Source organism: Mastacembelus armatus, chromosome 11 (genome assembly GCF_900324485.2).
Source record: "Mastacembelus armatus chromosome 11, fMasArm1.2, whole genome shotgun sequence".
Classification (NCBI taxonomy): Eukaryota; Metazoa; Chordata; class Actinopteri; order Synbranchiformes; family Mastacembelidae; genus Mastacembelus; species Mastacembelus armatus.
Window position 1 is genome coordinate 13,449,297 of NC_046643.1, and position 20,251 is coordinate 13,469,547.

At 38.2% G+C, this 20,251-nt stretch overlaps 1 protein-coding gene across 1 annotated transcript in view; it reads right to left on the reverse strand.

Annotated features, from left to right (window-relative positions):
* Window positions 1–20,251, reverse strand: part of LOC113126194 (CUB and sushi domain-containing protein 3-like) — a 274,111-nt gene that overhangs the window by 101,817 nt on the left and 152,043 nt on the right. The window contains exons 6-7 of the mRNA XM_026300093.1: window positions 17,283–17,395; window positions 5,027–5,104 (exon numbers count right to left, since the gene is read on the reverse strand). Of these exons, the coding sequence (XP_026155878.1) occupies window positions 5,027–5,104; window positions 17,283–17,395 (191 nt within the window). The remainder of the gene's footprint in view (window positions 1–5,026; window positions 5,105–17,282; window positions 17,396–20,251) is intronic.

Genomic DNA, 20,251 nt, shown 5'->3' on the forward strand with positions numbered 1-20,251 from the left:
CAGCTATACAGCATAAAGAACACCCTGCGGTGTATTTTGATATTCAAATGCATGGACCGATATTCAGTTCAGAGGGAAATGCAACTAATCATGTAGTTTGGTGTAGTATAATAATCAGCTTATTACTAAAGAAAAAAAATAGAAAACAATGATCCTTTATTTTGTTATGTTTGAGTGTAAAGGAACATCATCTTGGTTGATTGGGTTAATACAATGTTCTCATGCCTCATTATTTTGGTTTTTTTCTACATTGTCAGCCAGTCAGTTGAAAGTCATCTTCACCCAGCTTTAATGACATCTTTTATGTCTAAAAGTTATATTTGAGACAGGTAACTGCTCATTTTGTGTGCTGGGTTTACTAAAAGAGAAAAATGGAAAGAAAATGGAAATTAGCTGCCCCTCCAAGTCAGCATAACACATTAGCATATGTTTAAACTATTGAGTTATGATGCAAATGGTATTTTTGTTTTTCAATCAGACTTTTAATATGAATTTCCACAGTGCTTTTTATTTAAAATGAACACTGAGTAAGTCCAAGTGTGATAATACTGTCTATTTCTGCTTTCTGTGTTCACACACACCCTCTTACCAAAGCTCTCGGGCTATGCAACTAACATGCATATATATGTTTAGTCTGTAGCAACAAACCCAGCAGGTGGATGGTGTGTGTGATTGTGTGTGTGTGTGTGTGTGTGTGTGTGTGTGTGTGTGTGTGTGTGTGTGTGTGTGTGTGTATTTGTTAGATAGTTTTTTGCTTTGTTGGAGCGACTAATTTGACCATCTGGACTATTAACACCATAACAGAGGGAATGGTTACAGTATCAGTGCTGTGTGCACACGCACAAAGCCCACAACAGACACATAGTTACACACATATACAGTACAAATACAAAAGCATACCTACTGCGACAGCATACAAATAGGCACGAACACACAGACAAAAACACAGGTTTTGGGCGTCACTGACGAGTTAAACCAATAAGAGCAGGCCAAAATAAAATTTGAACCAATCAGAGCCAGCCTTATTAAAATAACAATTCACATTGGTAGAATCCTGTCTTGACCATGACTCTCCAACCTTTCAGGAAACCTGATGATTTGCAATGCACAACATCATTGTGCTGTGTCTTCAGCCCATCAGCTCATACAGCATTTAGAGATTAACATATATGCACACACTCACATGTACACAAAGTGGACAAACAAGATGAGTAAATGAGGAATCAAAGATGTTCATAAATGCATCATTAACAAGCATGCAAACCAATTAATGACAGTGACAAGTATGGTCTTCTTTTGTATAAGCCTGTACATGTGTGAACATCTTTTTGTTCTGCCATGTGTTCAAGTGCAATAAATGTCTGCGCTGCATATATGTGTATATATATATATATATATGTGTGTGTGTGTGTGTGTGTGTGCGTGTGTGTGTGTGTATTTGTATAACCTTCATACATTAATATAATGGGTGAGAGTATGTGGTGAGAGACAAAGAAAGTGGCACAATAAAAATCCCAGGAAGTGAGCAAGAAATAAATAGGGACTTGACTTCACTGTAAAATAAATGTAAACTACCTGAGGTTAAAGTGGGTGCTGACAGCTTTAATAAGTGAAGATTCTGCAACACAGGGACTGTTCTGCTATTGGAGATTTTTCATGCTTTTTATGCATGCTGAAGGGGCTTTAAATGGAATGAAATCATATTCATTATGTGGCCATTTCTACAGTTCAGGAAATCGAATGACTTATGAACCATTAGTACATTTACACTTGAATACAACCACAAGGGGACACAATCCAGTGTATTCATCTGCCGGTTCCAAGTCCAGGTAAATGCAGAGGGTCGTCGAAGGGCATCTGATGTAAAATTTAAGCCAAATCAAACATGCGAATCACAAATACGACTTCCATACCGGATCGGTCATGGCTCGGGTTAACAACGACCGCCACTGGTGCTGTTGACTTACAGGGTGCCAGTGGAAATTGGACTACTGTTGGTCGAAGAAGGAGAGGAGGAAGGCGTGTTCGTAGGCAAAGAGAGAGGAGGAAGGGCAGGAATGTAGGACTTAGAGTAGGGACTTTGAATGTAGGGACTTTGTCAGGGAAAACTAGAGTTGGCTGATATGATGGAGAGAAGAAAGGTGGATATCTTGCGTGTTCAGGAGACCAGGTGGAAAGGTAGCAAGCCTATTAGAATAGGAGCAGGGTTCAAGCTGTTTTATCATGGTGTGGATGGAAAGAGGAATGGAGTAGGAATTATCCTGAATGAGGATGTTGCTAGGAATGCTCTGGAGGTGAAGAGAGTGTCAGATAGGGTGATGAGTCTGAAGCTGGAAGTTGAAGGTTGTGATGTTGAATGTTGTCAGTGGTCAGGTAGGATGTGAGTTAGAAGAGAAGAAGAAATTCTGGATGGAGATGAATAAGGTGATCCAGGGTATCCCTAGTGGTGAGACAGTGGTGATTGGGGCAGACTTCAACAGACATGTTGGTGAGGGAAACAGAGGTGACGAGAAAGTTTGGTATGCAGGACAGGAATGCAGAAGGACAGATGGTGGTAGACTCTCAAAAAGGATGGAAATGGCTGTAGTGAACACATTTTTCCAGAACATGGAGGCGCGTAGGGTGACATATAAGAGTGGAGGCAGGAGCACACAAGTTGATTACATCTTGTGCAGACGTTTCGATATGAAAGAGATCAGTGACTGCAAAGTAGTGGCTGGGGAGAGTGTAGCCACACAGCATAGGATGGTGGTGTGTAGGATGACTCTGGTGGTGAGGAAGATGAAGAGGACAAGGGCAGAGCAGAGGACCAAGTGGTGGAAGTTGAAAAAGAGTGTTGTGTGGCTTTCAGGGAGGAGCTGAAACAGGCACTGGGAGGTCAGGAGGTTCTTCCAGATGACTGGACAGCTACAGCTAAAGTGATCAGGGAGACAGGTAGGAGGGTACTTGGTGTGTCACCTGGGAAGAGGAAAGCAGATAAGGAGACTTGGTCCTGGTGGTGGAATGAGGAAGTTCAGGAGTGTGTTAAGAGGAAAAGGTTAGCTAGGAAGAACTGGGACACTGAGAGGACAGAAGAGAACCGACAGGAGTACAGGGAGATGCAGTGTAAGGTGAAGGTAGAGGTGGCAAAGGCCAAACAAAGGGTGTATGAGGATTTGTATGATAGGTTGGACACTAAGGAGGGAGAGTTGGATTTGTACAGGTTGGCGAGGCAGAGAGACAGAGATGGGAATGATGTGCAGCAGGTTAGGGTGATTAAGGACAGGGATGGAAATGTGTTGACAGGTGCCACAAGTGTGATGGAAAGATGGAAGGAATACTTTGAAGAGTTGATGGATGAGGAAAATGAGCACAGAGTAGAAGAGGTGACTGCTGTGGAGCAGGAAGTAGCAAAGATCAGTGAGGATGAAGTGAGGAAGGCGTTGAAGAGGATGAAGAGTGGTCCTGATGACATACCTGTGGAGGTATGGAAGTGTTTAGGAGAAGTGGCAGTAGAGTTTTTGACTGGGCTACTTAACAAGATCTTGGAGAGTGAGAGGATGCCTGAGGAATGGAGGAGAAGTGAATGAAAGGAAAAGGTGGACAAGACAGTGGCGAGACCAGCAATGTTGTCTGGTTTAGAGACAGTGGCACTGAGAAAAAGACGGGAGGCAGAGCTGGAGGGAGCAGAGCTGAAGATGTTGAGGTTCTCTCTGGGAGTGACCAGGATGGATAGGATCAGGAATGAGGACATCAGAGGGACAGCTCATGGTAGATGTTTTGGAGAAAAAGCCAGAGAAGCCAGATTGAGATGGTTTGGACATGTTCAGAGGAGGGACAGTGAATACATTGGTAAAAGGATGCTGAGGTTAGAGCTGCCAGGAAGGAGGCCTAGAGGAAGACCAAAGAGGAGGTTCTTGGATATAGTGAAGGAGGACATGAGGATAGTTGGTGTGGGTGAGGAGGATACAGAGGATAGGGTTAAATGGAGGCAGATGATTCGCTGTGGCGACCCCTGAAGGGAGCAGCCAAAAGTAAAAGAAGTTGTACATTTACACTTGAAAATTTCACTTCAGGGTGTCTAATTAAAGAGTTAATTTCCAAAGAGACTTAGTCTTTTCACACAAATTGGAAAACATTGTGGACATTCCAATATAACATTAGTGAATTAATAATGGGGAACTTTTGGCAAAGGTTGAATTTTTGATTTTAATACTATTTCGAAAAACTGGAATTCACTTACTCTTGCTGTTATATAGCATCATACACCCTGACTTAAATGTAGATGTAACTGGAAATATACATATATACATATTCTTTTTGAAGTTTTACACTGGCCTCTGTGGCAGGGGGATGTCATTGATACCCAAATGACTGTGAGGAGAGGAGAGGAGAGGAGAGGAGAGGAGAGGAGAGGAGAGGAGAGAGGAGAGAGAAGAGAAGAGAAGAGAAGAGAAGAGAAGAGAAGAGAAGAGAAGAGAAGAGAAGAGAAGAGAAGAGAAGAGAAGAGAAGAGAAGAGAAGAGAAGAGAAGAGAAGAGAAAGGAGGAGATGGAGCAAAGGGGGCGGTAAACAATATTACAACAGCTGATTCACATTCCCTGAACAAGCCCAAAGCAAGCCAAATCAAGGCATGAATAAGCTTATCAGAACAAGCTGTGATTAAATACATCAAAGCAAACCATGAAGAAGCATGCGTAACCCAAGACACCATGACCAAAATACATATACATGACATCAAATAACAAAAACACAGAGCAGCCATGCAACAGCACACTCTTATAAAGGCTGCAGCGTTTTCAACACACAAAAAGACACATATTAAGATTCAGACATATATTTTAGAACTCTGTGAATTGAGCTTTGTCTTTGTGTGTTGTCACAATCAGAGGCACCAAAGTGTTGACGTGAACAGCCTTTTTAAGAGAGAAAATTAAGAAAAGCAAAGCCAAAGCAAAAACTAAACATTAACACAAAGCCAGTCCAAGCCAAATCAAGCCATTGCACGTTAGTTCATTAGCCAAAGTGACATTAAGATGTGAACTCACATATTGAAAACTTGTTGCTGGAGTCTTTGCCAGGGAATAATTTAACGCCCCGTGACTTAAAATCTACTGATCGCTTCACTGCAGAGGAGAACAGGACAGAGAAAAGAAGAAAAATCAGAGCATAGACTGGATAAAGTAGAAATAAAAAAATATGAAACCTTGCAAAGGATTTTTCAAAATGGCAAATTCTTCTCACTCACAATGCTGAGAGAGAGAAGAGTATAGCAGAAAAGAAAGTCACGAAAGCAAAGCAAATTTTAAAATGGTAGAAACAGACAGGAAGAGGGGCAAGGAGAGAGACAATAAGCGAAAGGCAGAAGCAAAAAAGGGAAGTAGGAAAACTGATTTCAAAAAATAGCACCATTCATGGGTTTTCTTCATAAAGAAGCTTAATCTTTCTCTCTCACTGTCACTCAGACACAAACATCAGATGTCGAGGTGTTTTGCTGGAAGCCCCATCATATTCTCAACAAAAGCTGATATAGGAAATTGCAGCTTTAATCAAAATGACAATGATGCAGCTCTGTAATCAAAGAATTCAGATAATAGTATGTTAGAAAATAAACAATTTGTTTAATCAGAGTTAATCAAACACAAAAGGAGACAAAGTAACAGAAGGAGCTCCCTAGGCATGAGCTCTGTTTTCTAACATGGGTGACATAATTTCAATGAAACTGTAATACAAGGCCAACCATGTTATCCTGAATGTTACTGTAGCTCAGCTGAGCATGTACGATTAAAAGATAGCATAGAGGAGACAAAGTGAGTGGGTAGGATCTGTATTTAACTTTATGCAATAATAAAAACTAAATTCCCTGAGGGTAATCTCAATTGGACTGCCTCCAGCTGCTTTTCTTTCCGATTTTGTTTTTACTCTCTAAAAACTAATGAATACTTTACCAACATACAAATGAAAACAAAAACAAACATATCTTGTCCTGAATGACAAATCACCTTAATCGGTGTCTGACAGACGTTATTTTCATAATGACATGTTTTCATGTTATACAGTACATTCTAGCGCATAGATCATCATGTTGTTTTACATGCCAGCAATTATCCTGATGTTCCACCGTGGCTACACAAATGCACATGCTGTGTTCTACTTACAATGCTGAAATTGCTTTAACTCAATTAATATGCAAACAATTAATCTAACGTTAAGCTGCTGCACATTAGCTCCCTTCGTGCATTATTGTGTTAACTTAGAAGCATAAAACATTAATATGGTTCCATCTGTATATGTGTGAGTATGGTGTGTGCATGTGTGACAAAGGCGAACTACCGACCCCTATCCTAAAATATTCAATTTGAATGAAAAATGACTTAGAGGGTGCCTAATTAATCTTGTAAAATAGATGGTAGCACAAAGTCTAAGATGAATACATTTGCTAAGAAGGAAGATTTCTTTTGTTCTAATTTACTCTGCAGCTACAGCACTAGTGGCATACACCAACACATTATAACAGTATGTTTAAGTACTATATATACAATAGATAATATAGTGAACCTCAGATATTTAACAGTAAACTGTCCTTTTTTACATTATAAAGTGGTAACATAATGCACATCCCTATTCCAAATGTACCTCTTTATACAGCAACATGTAACAACATGCGGTAACACAAATTAAAAGCTAACCTTTGAGTTTCAAGTTATTTTTATAGAGTTTTAACTAAAACAAAAATCATGTCTATTTACTATGGTATATTAAAAGTCTCACATTTTTATGTTTTTAAAAGGTTTACTGTAATACCTCCAGGTCAAAAAAAAAAAAAAAAAAAAACCTATAGCACAGTGATTCATTTTAGGATGACGTTTGAAAAGCACAATAGCTGTAGGCCTTCATGTATTATAAGAATATTGTTGGTTCACATTTAGAATGATGTCACCACTATACTCACACAGTTACACAGTTTTTTTTTTCCTTTTCAAGTTAGAAAATAATTACAGCAGCAGTTCTGTGTCAGTAAGTCAGACTAATCAAGGACAAATATAAATTTTCCTTAAATTGTGAAATAATTTCCATTGTGTAAATGATCCATTAATGACTTTGCTGCAAGCAGCTCATGTATCATAGCTGTTTAAAGCAGCCTATGAGCACCACACATACACAGAAAAAACTAACTTCACAACAATCCACCCACACAAAGAATGACATTTATTATTTCTGACACCGGTGTCATCTCTATTCACAATAAGGGGGGTTCACTTGATAACTGATACAGTATCTGCAATCTCTCAGATAAAATGCATCTTTCACCACATTTTATTTTTAATTTTTAAGAGCAGTGATTCATACGCCCCCCCACTCGTTCTAAGTTTTCAGGTCATTTCACAAGCAATTTGGAACAAGTACAGACAGCTGAATTTAAAGTATAGCTTGAAAGAAACAACAAAGAGCTGAGTAAATACTGTCACTATTCCACCGCATTACAGAGATGACATGAACAATTTTAGATGTAAAAAGCCATTGGTTCTTCTGACATTGGCTTGTTAGTATCTTTTCTGTACATAAAAAAATCCTAGCAAAATAAATATATTACGTAAATGTAAAACTACCTTCAGATTAAAGTTTATTTGTCAAAATTTCCCAGTTGACAGAAATTAGGAACAATCATTAACACACTATCAGCAACCAGGGGAATCTGTGTTCTTAAAATCCAATTTGAAAGGTATTTTCCCCTAGTTAGGCAGCCAAATCAGGGAATCCAGGCCAAAAAAAACAGTTAAAAGTCAAATTAGTTTTTGCCTTTGCAAATTCATTCACTGTATCAAGCCTCTGTTAATTTGCATCATAAACCAGTCCTGTGTGAATATGCATCAAAGTTAAATATGCCCATGTTAATATTCTAGCCTACAAGCAGCGGCTCTACTGCAAACAACAGATGGAAGGGCAGCTGCATTTAAGTCAACCATATTTATGAACTACATTTTGCATATTTAACAAAAAATATATCTAACTAGTAACAGAATAAATACGAACTGAACTAAAGTTCTGTAATGACACAATAAACACTTGAGTAAAACCTAGTTAAATAAACAGACAGTGAGTCATATTTAATAAGAGAAGCATATCGCAGTGTCTCATGAAGGCTTCATATTTTCAAAGCATCTACTCTCTTATTAACAGAGCGCACCAAAATGTAATACCAAAACCTGCAGCTATTCCAATACCCAAGGCAAGACTCAGTGACTCGCTTATTTTAGTCATAGTTCCTTATTAATCACAATATTATCAGGTAATGTGAAACAGTGAGGCAGTCTCTAAAAGAGATGATTTTACCTGCAAAGTTTCACATACTTTGAAAGATCTCACCAGCTTCTCTGCTTGCATGTATCTGTACAGGAAAGCAAATATTTACTGCTGCCATATTAATGCAGAATCTATAATGAATTATTATTGAAGGCTTTTAGAAAATCAGCTCCAAACATGGACATGTTGCTGATCACTCAAATGCATGTGGATAATAGGCAACAGTGAGGGAAAGTGGTTTTGTTGGGAAGAATCGTGGCAGTTTGAATTGGGCTGGGTGGCCAAGAGATGGTGGAAGTTTCATGTAGCCGCCACATGTTAATGATAGATAGACACATTGCATTAGTAAACTAGTGTTTCTCATAGCAAGTACTTATAAAAAATAAAGTTATAGTTTGCATTTTGGGAAATATGGTTATTTTCTTTGGAGACAAGAGTCAGATCAGCAGATCAGCAACACTAATATCTGCCAGGTCAGCTGTTTTCCTATGATTGTCAGTACTTATGTTTAACTTGAGCTAATTAACTATTTCACAACAGTGGCACTGATCTTATCTAATTTCCCAGATTGTTACATGATTACTTTAAGTGACATAAAATCTACGGTATGGTTTATAATTGAATGTGTCACATTTGATATCTGCATAAAAGACTTCCAAATGTATTGCTGTGAAAGTGTATCTAGCTGCCTCTAAGGCAACATTTAGTAGGCAGAAGGTATTAACAGACATATTTATGACTCAGTATATGCTCAGTATACAATACACCTCTGCCTACACAGAATTAATCACAATTTTAATACATGCAATTAGTGAGTGCAATCAGTGGGGGAGGATGATTGTCAGTGCTGCAGACATCCTCCATATCTGATGAGATATTTTGTAACCCCAGACCAGCAATCACACTGCATCACTAGACTGCATCTATGCAAACTATCTGCGTTGAATCAACAAGTACAACTTGAGCTATACTTACTGTAATGATCTAAGTGCCAGCGGGCCTTTTGACACAGCAGCAGCAGAGTATAGAGTCAACAATGAAAGCCACTGATGGTGAAATGCAAGCTCCCCAAATAATATAAAAGATGATAAAGGGGTAGTTCAGAGATTTATGAGCTCATATGAACCCCTTGAGGCCAGCAGTGTCTCTGTTCTCAGCTTGACTAATGGTTCTTAAGCTAGCTGACATAGAAAAGGACTTACAGATTTATTTACACAAAAACTCAATGGTACCGTTAACGTGTTAAATACACGTTTTCCTTAGAGGTAATTGTCCAAGGCAATTAGTATTTAAAGATGTGTGCACTTGATCACAAGTACATTATGAGACTCATATCCAAGATACCATGCAGGCGACAATATCCAATATGTCAACCTCCCTGAGGGGGATACTGTCTCACTGCTCTAGTTGAATAATGTTTCCATACCAGTGGTTGACTGCTGTTTCTTTTGTACTGACTGACTTATTTGTTGCCATAGCATTGGCTGACTGATAATGCCGTCAGTTGTTCATTAAGAGCCAATCACAGCCCTGCAGACACAGAAACTCATGAATACGTAATGAAGAGAGATGATGGAGGGGTGTGATTGGTAGGTTCTGCCACAGGAAAGGAAACAGACCTGACACACTCATAGGCAACAGACAAATAGGCGCAAACACACGAATGGGTACACACATCCACACAAACACAGCTGAGTACAGACGATGACAAAAGACATCAACAGATGTGCACAAGAAAGCCTGTATATTGATAGATTCCTCAACTTAAAATGAACCTGCAGACACACCTGCTTGTCAATGCACAGGCACATATACAGAGCAGAAAACACTAGAGTATACACAGCATAGTAATTATTGCAGCACAGAGTACATCTGAGTAGGGAGGTTGCACCCCAGATACATCCCATATACACAATACCTATAAAGGATAGAGTGTAAATCAATAATCTTCATGGAATCATCAACAGGTATATCCCATATTAGCCACAAGGGGGCAGACAGGATAGTTGTAGTGGGTGAAGATTTTGCAGCTCTACTTTACAGATATGTGTAATATTGAGCTGATGTTGGAGAAAAAAAAATACTTTTCCCCAAATTGTGGATGTTGAAAGAATGAAAAAATCCTACTGAGTTAAAGGCGCTACCTTGAATTCAAACAGGATGACCACTGGTTTGGTTACATTAAACCAGCCATTCTGGATCATTTCCGAAACCACAGAGACATTTATTGCAGACTGAAAGCAAGACAGTCTCCTGTGTCTCACCAAACAATACAAGCTGATTACTATAATAAAAAGGACTGCAACAGCAGAAATATGTTTGATCAGGCCATTTTATTCCAGCTGAGACCTTTATAGGATGTACTGCAGCAGCCTCCTTTTTGTTGAAGGTAGTTTGGGCTGAAATTGCCACCAACAGCTGTTTCTGTCTGGACCACTTGGTTAGCTGATTACCTTTGTTGTAAGTGATTACCCAGTGACTACAGTAAAAATTGTCAGCAAGATCAACAAAAATATGAGTGTTTGAAACACACTGATCCTGTGCACAAACAGTGGACAAACAGTGGATAAGTGGATTATGATGCAGAAGTGCTTTTAGAAATATTTAAGGGTGTTTTCCATTAATATTTTTAAATCAGCTTGATGACAGACATGAATTTCAACTGACCTCAGTTGCTGTCACTGAAGGATGACTGTACCATGATTATTTTATGCAGAAAAGATTGCTTGTCATTTAAAGTGACACGACCTGTATAATAATCAGAGCTCATATGTCTGTAGCAAAAAAGCAAAATTGTTAAGGAAGACTGTGTGGAAAACTGACATTTATTTGGACCCTGCCACTGCAACACCTTGAAAATGCACCTGCTATCACAGTGTGATACTCTGGGACTTATGCTCTGTTTCAGTGTGTGAAAATACAAAATATGCTGTGAAATGCAAAAAGAGACCTTCAGAGTACTAGCTCTGCTTTCAGCAAATAGTGAATCAGGAGAGATGCAGACTTGTCAAGCCAATCAATACCAGCAAAACACAAAATTGTATTTTTTGTCAAAACATTATCAACATTAACATACAGGTTCATATTTACAAAGGTTTTCATAGACTTGTATTAATTGTTCTGGCTTTGCACCTATAGTCAAACTGATGAATTACCTCTATACTGATGCACCACTGGGGAGATGGCAAAACATTTACTGAAAAAGCAGAGAACATCATCGACCTGCAATAACTACATACAATGCCCCTAACATTTACCTTTCAGGCAATATAATAAAACATGTATTGCTGGATCTTTCATTTAAAAAAATATCACATTTATATATTACACAAAAAACTGCAATGGTGCAGTACTAAGGATTTTTAAACAATCCTCTACATTTCTCCTTGAATTTCATCTCCTCAGTCATCTCTGACTCTTCTCAACCTTTTGTGTTTTGCTATCTCATTTTCTTCAAATAATTATCCTACTTTTTATGTTAATTCTATTTAACAGATTAATACATGGGGATTAGAGTGAGGTTAAAGTCATTTTCTGCTTTTAATCATTGTGTCTTCACGTAAACTGTGACATCCTGACTTTGCAGGATCACTCCACCCCTACTTTTTTGCCCCCTCCAGCTCCACTTTGTGTAATGTTAATGTTCAGAGTCAGACGTTATTTCTTAAGGTTCAGTCTGAAATTTGTACAGTAAATGGAACCTCTGGCAACCATTCAACTGGCCGGCTGACTAAATGCATAACTGCCAGCCCAAGTGGCTGACTGACTGACTAAACATGCTACGCTTTTACTTGACACTGGTAACGAAGATCCAGTACTTACAATAAGTATGTTCATCATACAGTTTTTAACAGATTTAATATTTTGGCACTTGTTGCATAATATTTTGAGTTGGAGGAGCAGTTAACTGAATGACTGTAACTTATAGTGGCTGTAGAGTGACTCGTGGACTGCCTAGCTGTCCATAGCTTTTTCCCAGTTCTTGTTATGAATAATTAATTTTCTTTTTGGTTTAAGTATGCCCCAGAAAAATAGTAAAACTTGACCTATTTTAAGGGGGAAATTCACTGTAAAATTGTGTTCTTTTTTTATGTAACAGGCAAAATGACTGAAAACACATTGTAACTTCCAGCTGTGGCCTACATGTGTATTTGCTGGGGGTGAGAGTATACTTTAACACACCCAGCCACATCTGGAAGATGACTGTTAAAAAACCGTCACGATGCATGACAATGGAGCATCTGTTTTCGTGCTTTGGTCAAGGGAACTCTTAGCCTGAAGCTATCACCAGCCCATTATCAAAATTAGACATGTTGAAATTAGTTGCATTAAAGAGCTCAAACTTGTGCCATATCTTGATACAGACCTACAGAAAATAAGCTGAATGTTTACCTGTGTCTGTGTAATAAATTTGTAATAATCTCTAAAACACTCATTGTCATAGTATTTAACCTAATATACAGTACCATTTACAGATATTTTAAAATATCTGTAAATGGTACTGTACTGTGATCAATTAGAAATTAGAGGAATAAAATGTAAAATATTGTAATAAGGATTTCTCATTTTAACAAGAATACTACTGTATGTCCTTGGGAGATATATTTGAATTAAAATGGTTAATTCACTTAATGTAAGACATCAACATATAGCCTGTGGCATGTTTTACAACACTGCCATTGTAAATCATCTTGAAACATCAATTAAACATTCAAATGGACAATTAACTCTGTAAATTTTGTTTAGCCAGGCAGAGGAGCTGCAGGCTTTGCTTTACTAAATACACTAATTCATGTCTAAGAACACAGCCATCCATACACGCACACACAGACACACACACACACAGAGACACACAGAGTCTCTTCCACTAAAGTGCTCTAAAACAGCCATTTACAACAATGGGACAGCAAAACTCTTAATGTTAATACTTTTATATATTTGGCCAAAACTCATTGCCAAATGATTAATCCTCTTAAACCCTCAATCTCTCTTTGGCTATCTCTCTTTTATGGCCTCTCCTTCATTTTTCTCCATTGGTTGTGAGCCTCTCTGTCTCTTTTAATCTCTTCAGTACAGTGTTTCACTTTTTTTACTACCTCCCCTCTCTCTCATTTTCTCTGTTGTTCCTTTGTTATGTTCTTTGTTTTTGCTGTCTCTCTACCGCCCCCCCCCCCAAGCTCTGCATATTTGGATATAAATCATTAGGAGATTATTATTAATTCAGAACTTGATAATTTGGGCAGCCGCAGAATGAGGAGGGTTTTATGAGCCAAGTGGCTGACCTTACACACACAAACACAAACACACACACACACACTGACAGTCTGTCCAGCTAGCTGGCAGCACCTAGAGCCAAATGTCTCCTCTGAGGTCTCATAGCAGTGTCTTATAAACTGAACTAGCACTGCCAAAGCAGATTTGTTCATTTAGTCTCTTAGAGACAAATTTGGAATTGTTTTCATACAGTGTTTGCCACTAAGCTAAGATAACCCTGCCCAAGGGCTTTTCCATTACAATTTATTCTCCCAGAGACAAGTAGAATTTAGTAGACCAGAACAACATATGGTTTTCATGGTGGAATTATAGTCTAAGTAAAGAATTAATAGTAGAATATTATTACGTGGAACTGTTTATAACACAGTGGGGCTGATGAAGATCAAGAGAAAGAGTAAATTTGACCGGTGTACAGCATAATTCATGCAAGTGAAAAGGACCGAAGTACACTGGAAACAAAGGGAATAGAACATAAAATAATACACTGTGCTAAAGTTAATAATTGCAGAAATAATTTCACAGATACTTTAAAACACATATAAAAAAAAACATATTTGTAAGATTTCTCTTCTTTCCAGTGATTCCACAACACATGAAATCAATTAAGATCCAGACATCTGCAGTCAGTAGAGGCAGTGACATATAAGAACATTATAAATCCTCACTTCATATCGACTCACGACACAGATTTTGAAATTGATTTAAAAATACAATATAAATAGCTGATAATGTAAATAGATAATGCTTTAATTTTTCATCTGGAACTGGCTTGAGGCGATCCACAGAAACGACAATATTTCAAGGTATTAATCGTTGTTTTGTGGATAAATTTATGTTGTTTCTAGATTTTAGAGATACACTGACATTTTTGCAACATTTTCACTGTGTGAAAGATTTCAAATTAGCAACTGAGGTTCCAATTAAAAGCACATTTTACAGCCACCCAACCCAACCTTCTGCTGGTGTCTAAGAGCCAACAAGTCAATGGAGATGACTGACAGCTGACAGGAAGCAGCGAATCAATCACAAGCTTGTTAAGAACTCAACTAATTAATCAACTAACCTATCAAACTGGCACCCCTCATTAACATGCTGATTAACCTTTTAAACTAATTAAGATCAATTAAAATCAATTAAACCAATTTAAAGCAAATCTCAACGGGAGTGGTCAGGTTGTCAGTCAATCAATCAAAAAGAATGAAGGAGACGTGGGGAGAGGGTAGAGAAGGATTAGTGGTAGATGCAAGAAGGAAGAGTGGGGAACAATTAAAGGAGGGTCAAGGTGAAGGACAAGAGAGAAGAATGAAACAGGAAAGAGGGATGTAGATCAATAATGGCTTTTTTTTTAATTTTAAAGCTCCTCTCTAAAACTTTGCATATACTTCACTGTGTATATGAATAACAATATATTTAAATGTATGGTTTGACTTTCACATACTTCATATGGTATCATGCCTTGACTAGATTGAACTTTTATGTGGTTGTTCCTCTTACTTTTTTTTTTTTTTATTTTGTCTTCACTAAATGCTCCACTATGCTCCCATAGTGGCAATTCATTAAAATCAAACACAAGCAACTTTTACCATGAGGTGTGAAATGGAGCCATAGCCGACCTAATAAACTCGTCATACCCACAGATTGGGAAATTATGCAGAGTTAATACAAATTCACCACTGAATTAATTGCAGTTTCAATTACTTAAGTGGCCTAATAGACCAGAGTCCTGCCAGTGGCACAAGAAGCAAATATAGTACAGAATTTACAGGGTCATAAAGAAGGTTTTACAAAATTATGTATTTATAGTGACTAATTTCAATGAGCATTAAACATTCTTTAAAGAGAACACAGATTGAATTATTTTTGTTAAACATGTAAAACACATTCATTGGACTTTTTCATGACTCAAATATTATTTGTTATATCAAATATTAAATATATTACACCTTCTGTCTGTGTGGGTTTTCCCTGGGTACTCCAGCTTGCAGTTTGGAGTTAGTTTAATTAGTGACTCTAAATTGCCCATAGGTGTGAACGTGAGTGTCTGTCTCTATGTGTCAGCCCCGTGATCTATCCAGGGCGGACCCCATCTCCAGCACAATGTCAGCAGGGATTGGGTCCAGCCCCCCTGCAATCCTGAATTGGACTAAATGGTCCAGAGATGAATGAATGGATGAATGGATGACATTCTACGCAGAGTATAAAAAAGTAATTATGCTTTTAGTTAAAGTGTTGCAAAACATACAGTGCCTGCTACAAAACAGTGTCAAACAGCATGTTTGAAAAATGCACTATTGTGTGGTGATATAAAAGGAGTGGAAAACTGAAATGTGAGTAAGAAGATGTTGAAAGGAGGAAATAAGAGGGGAGGGAAGGAGGAACAAAGAAAGTTTTGTGGAACACACTCACATTGCAGTTGTATTCTCTGAGTGTGACATTTTCTGACATGTCTGTTTTGTGTCTTTCCAAAATATGACATGTAACCACCAACATGACGTGTCCACATTATCGCGTGTTTTTCTTTGACAAACTACACAAACAGGGCTGGGTTTGTAGGACATGGTGCCTTGTCTCCTGTGAGAGCTGGCATTTTGGATGGGTGCACACCTTATTTTTCTTGTCTGATTCTGCTTGGTATTTTAGCAACTTGCTGTGAACTTGACTGTGCTGAAGTGAAAGCAGCGGTACAGTGTGTCAGCTGTAATCAAGTGGCACAAGGAAAATCTGATGTCAAGCATGACGCTTGTGCTGCACGCTGACTCAGACCATGTCAGTGACAGACACACTGTACTGTTTCCCCGACTTTACACTAGTTTTACTTCACAACAATAAACACAAATATAACGTGTTTAGTATTTCATTTAGAGTGGATTAGAGAAGCTGATTGGCTGACTGTGATTGATACCAGCCCATAAAACAACTTCTGCTAGTATTTATCAGTCACACACTGTTTCCAACTATGTTGCAGGTGCACCACATCCCTCTGGCCTTGAAAATAGCAAACACAGCCCCAGACCCTGTGCTGAATGAACTTTATGCACCACTAATGGATTCACAAAAACAGTGTTTAAAAAAACTATACTAATTGTTTTTGAAAGAATAAGAGGTGACTAAAACAAAATATTGGAGCGCATTAACAACAAGTATAGTATAAAACATAAACATAAACCCTATCTGTGCAGTTGTTCCAAACTTCAGCTCTTATTATCACTGCTAGGAGACATGGATATGGCCAAAAAAATTTCCAAATGTTTTCCACCAGTTAGGTTTTGTGTCAAAGAAATCTGACTGGATGCCTATGAGAAGTTATCCGAGAGGAAAAGCAATAGTAAAAGCAAGAGAACTGTAGACAGAAGGGTAGAAGGAGAGATGCAGAAAGATGGAGAAAATGAGAGCAACTGTAGTAGAGAAGAAAGAGGAAGATTGGATTCAACAAGCATAATTAAAGGGAGTTAGAGGCAAGATGATAGGGAGAAAACTGTCAGTTGAAAAGTAAAGAAAACAGCACAGAGAACACAGAAAAATGAACGGGGAAAAAAGGAAGGAAGGGGCACAGAAATAAAAACAAGCTTGAAAAGGACTGTCATTAATTAATGCAAAGAAATCTGCAGATACAGTATAAAAAGACCTGTTTATTTTAAACGAGTACCCTATATGCATTTATGAGTCTGAGTGTGTTTAAGTGTGTGCATTAAGAGGCCTGTCTCTGGGGATGTAATCACATCTTACCCTGATAATGTGCACTGAAACCACGGTAACGGTGGTTGCCATCAGTCACAAAACGCAGTCGGAGCCAGTTCTTGTTGCTGACGATGGGAGCGGGGACATTACTCCCTGATAACCTGAAAGAACGACAGAAACAACATCTGTAAGAAACACAACCCCCCCACATTGCAAGACAGATATACAAACATGCTTACAAAGCCTTTTTTTTCCACTTAAACCTACAAGGTTTTCACTCAGCCTGAAGGCCTTGAACTTAAATTGACTATTTTAAAGACATAAGTGCCGACACACATGTATGAGTACACACAAACGCTGCCTGGGAGCAGGGAAGACACGAAAACTTTGTAGGTTTTCTATAATGAACAAAACTGAAGTCTCTAAAACAAGGTAGTCTTGCCGTAAAAATGTCACGGACAGACACTAAAAGTCAGCCTAAGGTTAAGTTTAGGGTATTTATATTTATATTTTTGTAATATTCACCATCTTGCCTGTGTATCTCAATGTGTGTGTGTGTGTGAATATAAGAGGGAGAATGTGTTGAAAACATCACGTGTGTGTCTGTGTATGAAGTTGGTGTCTAGAATTAAGTGAGAACAAAGTTTATAGTGTCATAGTGTTATAGCACAGACTGACTTAAGTCCAATGTCAGGACATCACAACACAACCAGTGTGTTTCTGCAGCTCCACTGGCAGTTGGGGATTATGCTGCATGCTCAAGGGTCCTGCAACTGCCTTTAATGAAGTAGGAAATGGTATTTCCTATTCCTCGGTTTTAGTAAGATTTCCCCAGATGGTTGGGGGATTTGACCCAGCTGCTCTGATCACAAACTCAATTCTCATGTTAGCTTCTGAATCTGCACTTAGTATTTGTTGTAGTGCTGTAGTCAAAATTACTATTTCTAATATGTTGTCCACTAGTATTTACACTAACAACGCTGCACATAATGGACTGGTATATGCAAATACAGCAAGGTATCAAAAAACTACCAGGCTGCAATAACATGATTAGCTTTTGAATTGAAGTTGGCTAATGCTGTGGCTTTAGTGGTGTGCAGCACTAGTAGACAGGACCCAATTTGCAATGCTTGCATCAAGTGGGCAGGATAAGATCCCTTAATTGGCTGAAAAGATGAACAAGGCTCTTTTGGCTAGAAAAGTGAAGAGTGTTAGGTCACTGCTGGCAGCCTTAGAGGAGGTGACTGCTTTTTAGTTGACACTTGGAGAATAAAGCACCCTTGTTACTGTATAACTTCAAATATCTGCAACTCAAATATAATCTCTGCTGGCAATAATCCTCGACTATACATCAGTTCTTTGATGTATGGTGCTTTCATCTTTTGATGTCAGCCAATAGGTGCAGCTCTTTTCCCATTACAATTTCATAGATTTTTTTTTTTTAGTAATATCACCTTGGTTGTTACATTTGAGTCACAGCTACACACACACACACACACACACACACACACACACACACACACACACACACACACACACACACACAGAGTCGGAAATGGTGTAAAGTATAAAGTGGACTGCCCTCTCATGTTCACCTGTCTCCTTCTATAAACCCCTGCTGTTAACCTTTGCAGCCCATTAATATCAAAACACAAACACTGACAAAAATACATGCTCACAGACTCATGGTATTAATGTGTACACTCTGCTATCCAGCACCTGTACCCTCTTTTAACAGCAGTATAAAGTGAAGCACAAGAATGCTGAGTGGATGTTTTAGAAGCCGTGTCTTTTTGTGTGTTTGTTTGTGCTCATGTGTTCATGTGAGACTGTGAGAGGGTCACCTTGTGCCCTGAATCAGTAGGCTTCTCTGATGTCTGCTATTAGTCTCACACACATACCTATATATAGGACACACTCACAGTGGTTTCACAGGCCCAGAGGTGCAGAAATCAACTGGTTTACATACAACGACATAGACACAACAATACAATAACGCAAATGTCAATGTGGATGAAGAACATAGAGAAAATAGCTTCAGTAAGAACCTAAAATACATCATGAAAGATTTTTTGATGCACTAAGTGGAACATATTCATGGGGTTAATTTGTTGATACTGGGTTATAAAAATTGTTCCGTGTTTGCTCTATTAGGGAAGAAATTGGGAAGAAATAATAAACTATACACTGTACTTTACATAGAGAAAGCAGACCAGGCCAGTTTGTGTTTATTTGTCTTATTCTATCACAAAATGCTGCATTATATATTCTCAAACACCAATCTGAATATCAGAGCTCATAGTCAGAAAGAAATTTTAAATTAGACACACTATCCCAGTGCTGGAGGAGACACAAGACAATACATGAGAGGGAACATGTTGAGATAACAGAACGGCTCCACAACACTGATCACAGACAATAATCATGTCAAAGTCTCTAGATTCACAAGGCATTTAAATTTTCAAAAGTCAATACATGTGCTGCAGATAACTTTCAAACTCGATGTAAAAAATAAAAATAACCACTGAAAAATGAAACTGTATTTATACAGAATATTGATGTGAGTTTAGTAGGATGATAATATGAGGTAAATATGTGGACAAGTTAAACCTTCACTAAAAAATGTTTTTCATATGAATATATTAAATGAATTAACCATTCAAAAACAACTATTAGCTATTTGTCGGTTTCTGCTGTGGACAAGCCATAAAATTTTATGATGCATATTTTGCAACAAAAGCCATAGAAACACAATGATGACCAACTCGCAAGAGATGTATGAGTACCCAAAATAGATTAATGAAATAAGAGAAAGGTTATTTCAGACACAAGGATACCAATGGGCACAATGTCCCAGCCCTTCAGAGAGTTTGCATCATACTTTAGCCCAAGCTCTAAAGAGCCACTTCAGACAGATCTTGCTCAGAATGACCTCCAACAAACTGCATTATCTTTTTTTTTTTATGTATCTTTACTAAATATGTGTATATAACCAGACCATCATTAGCTCTATATAT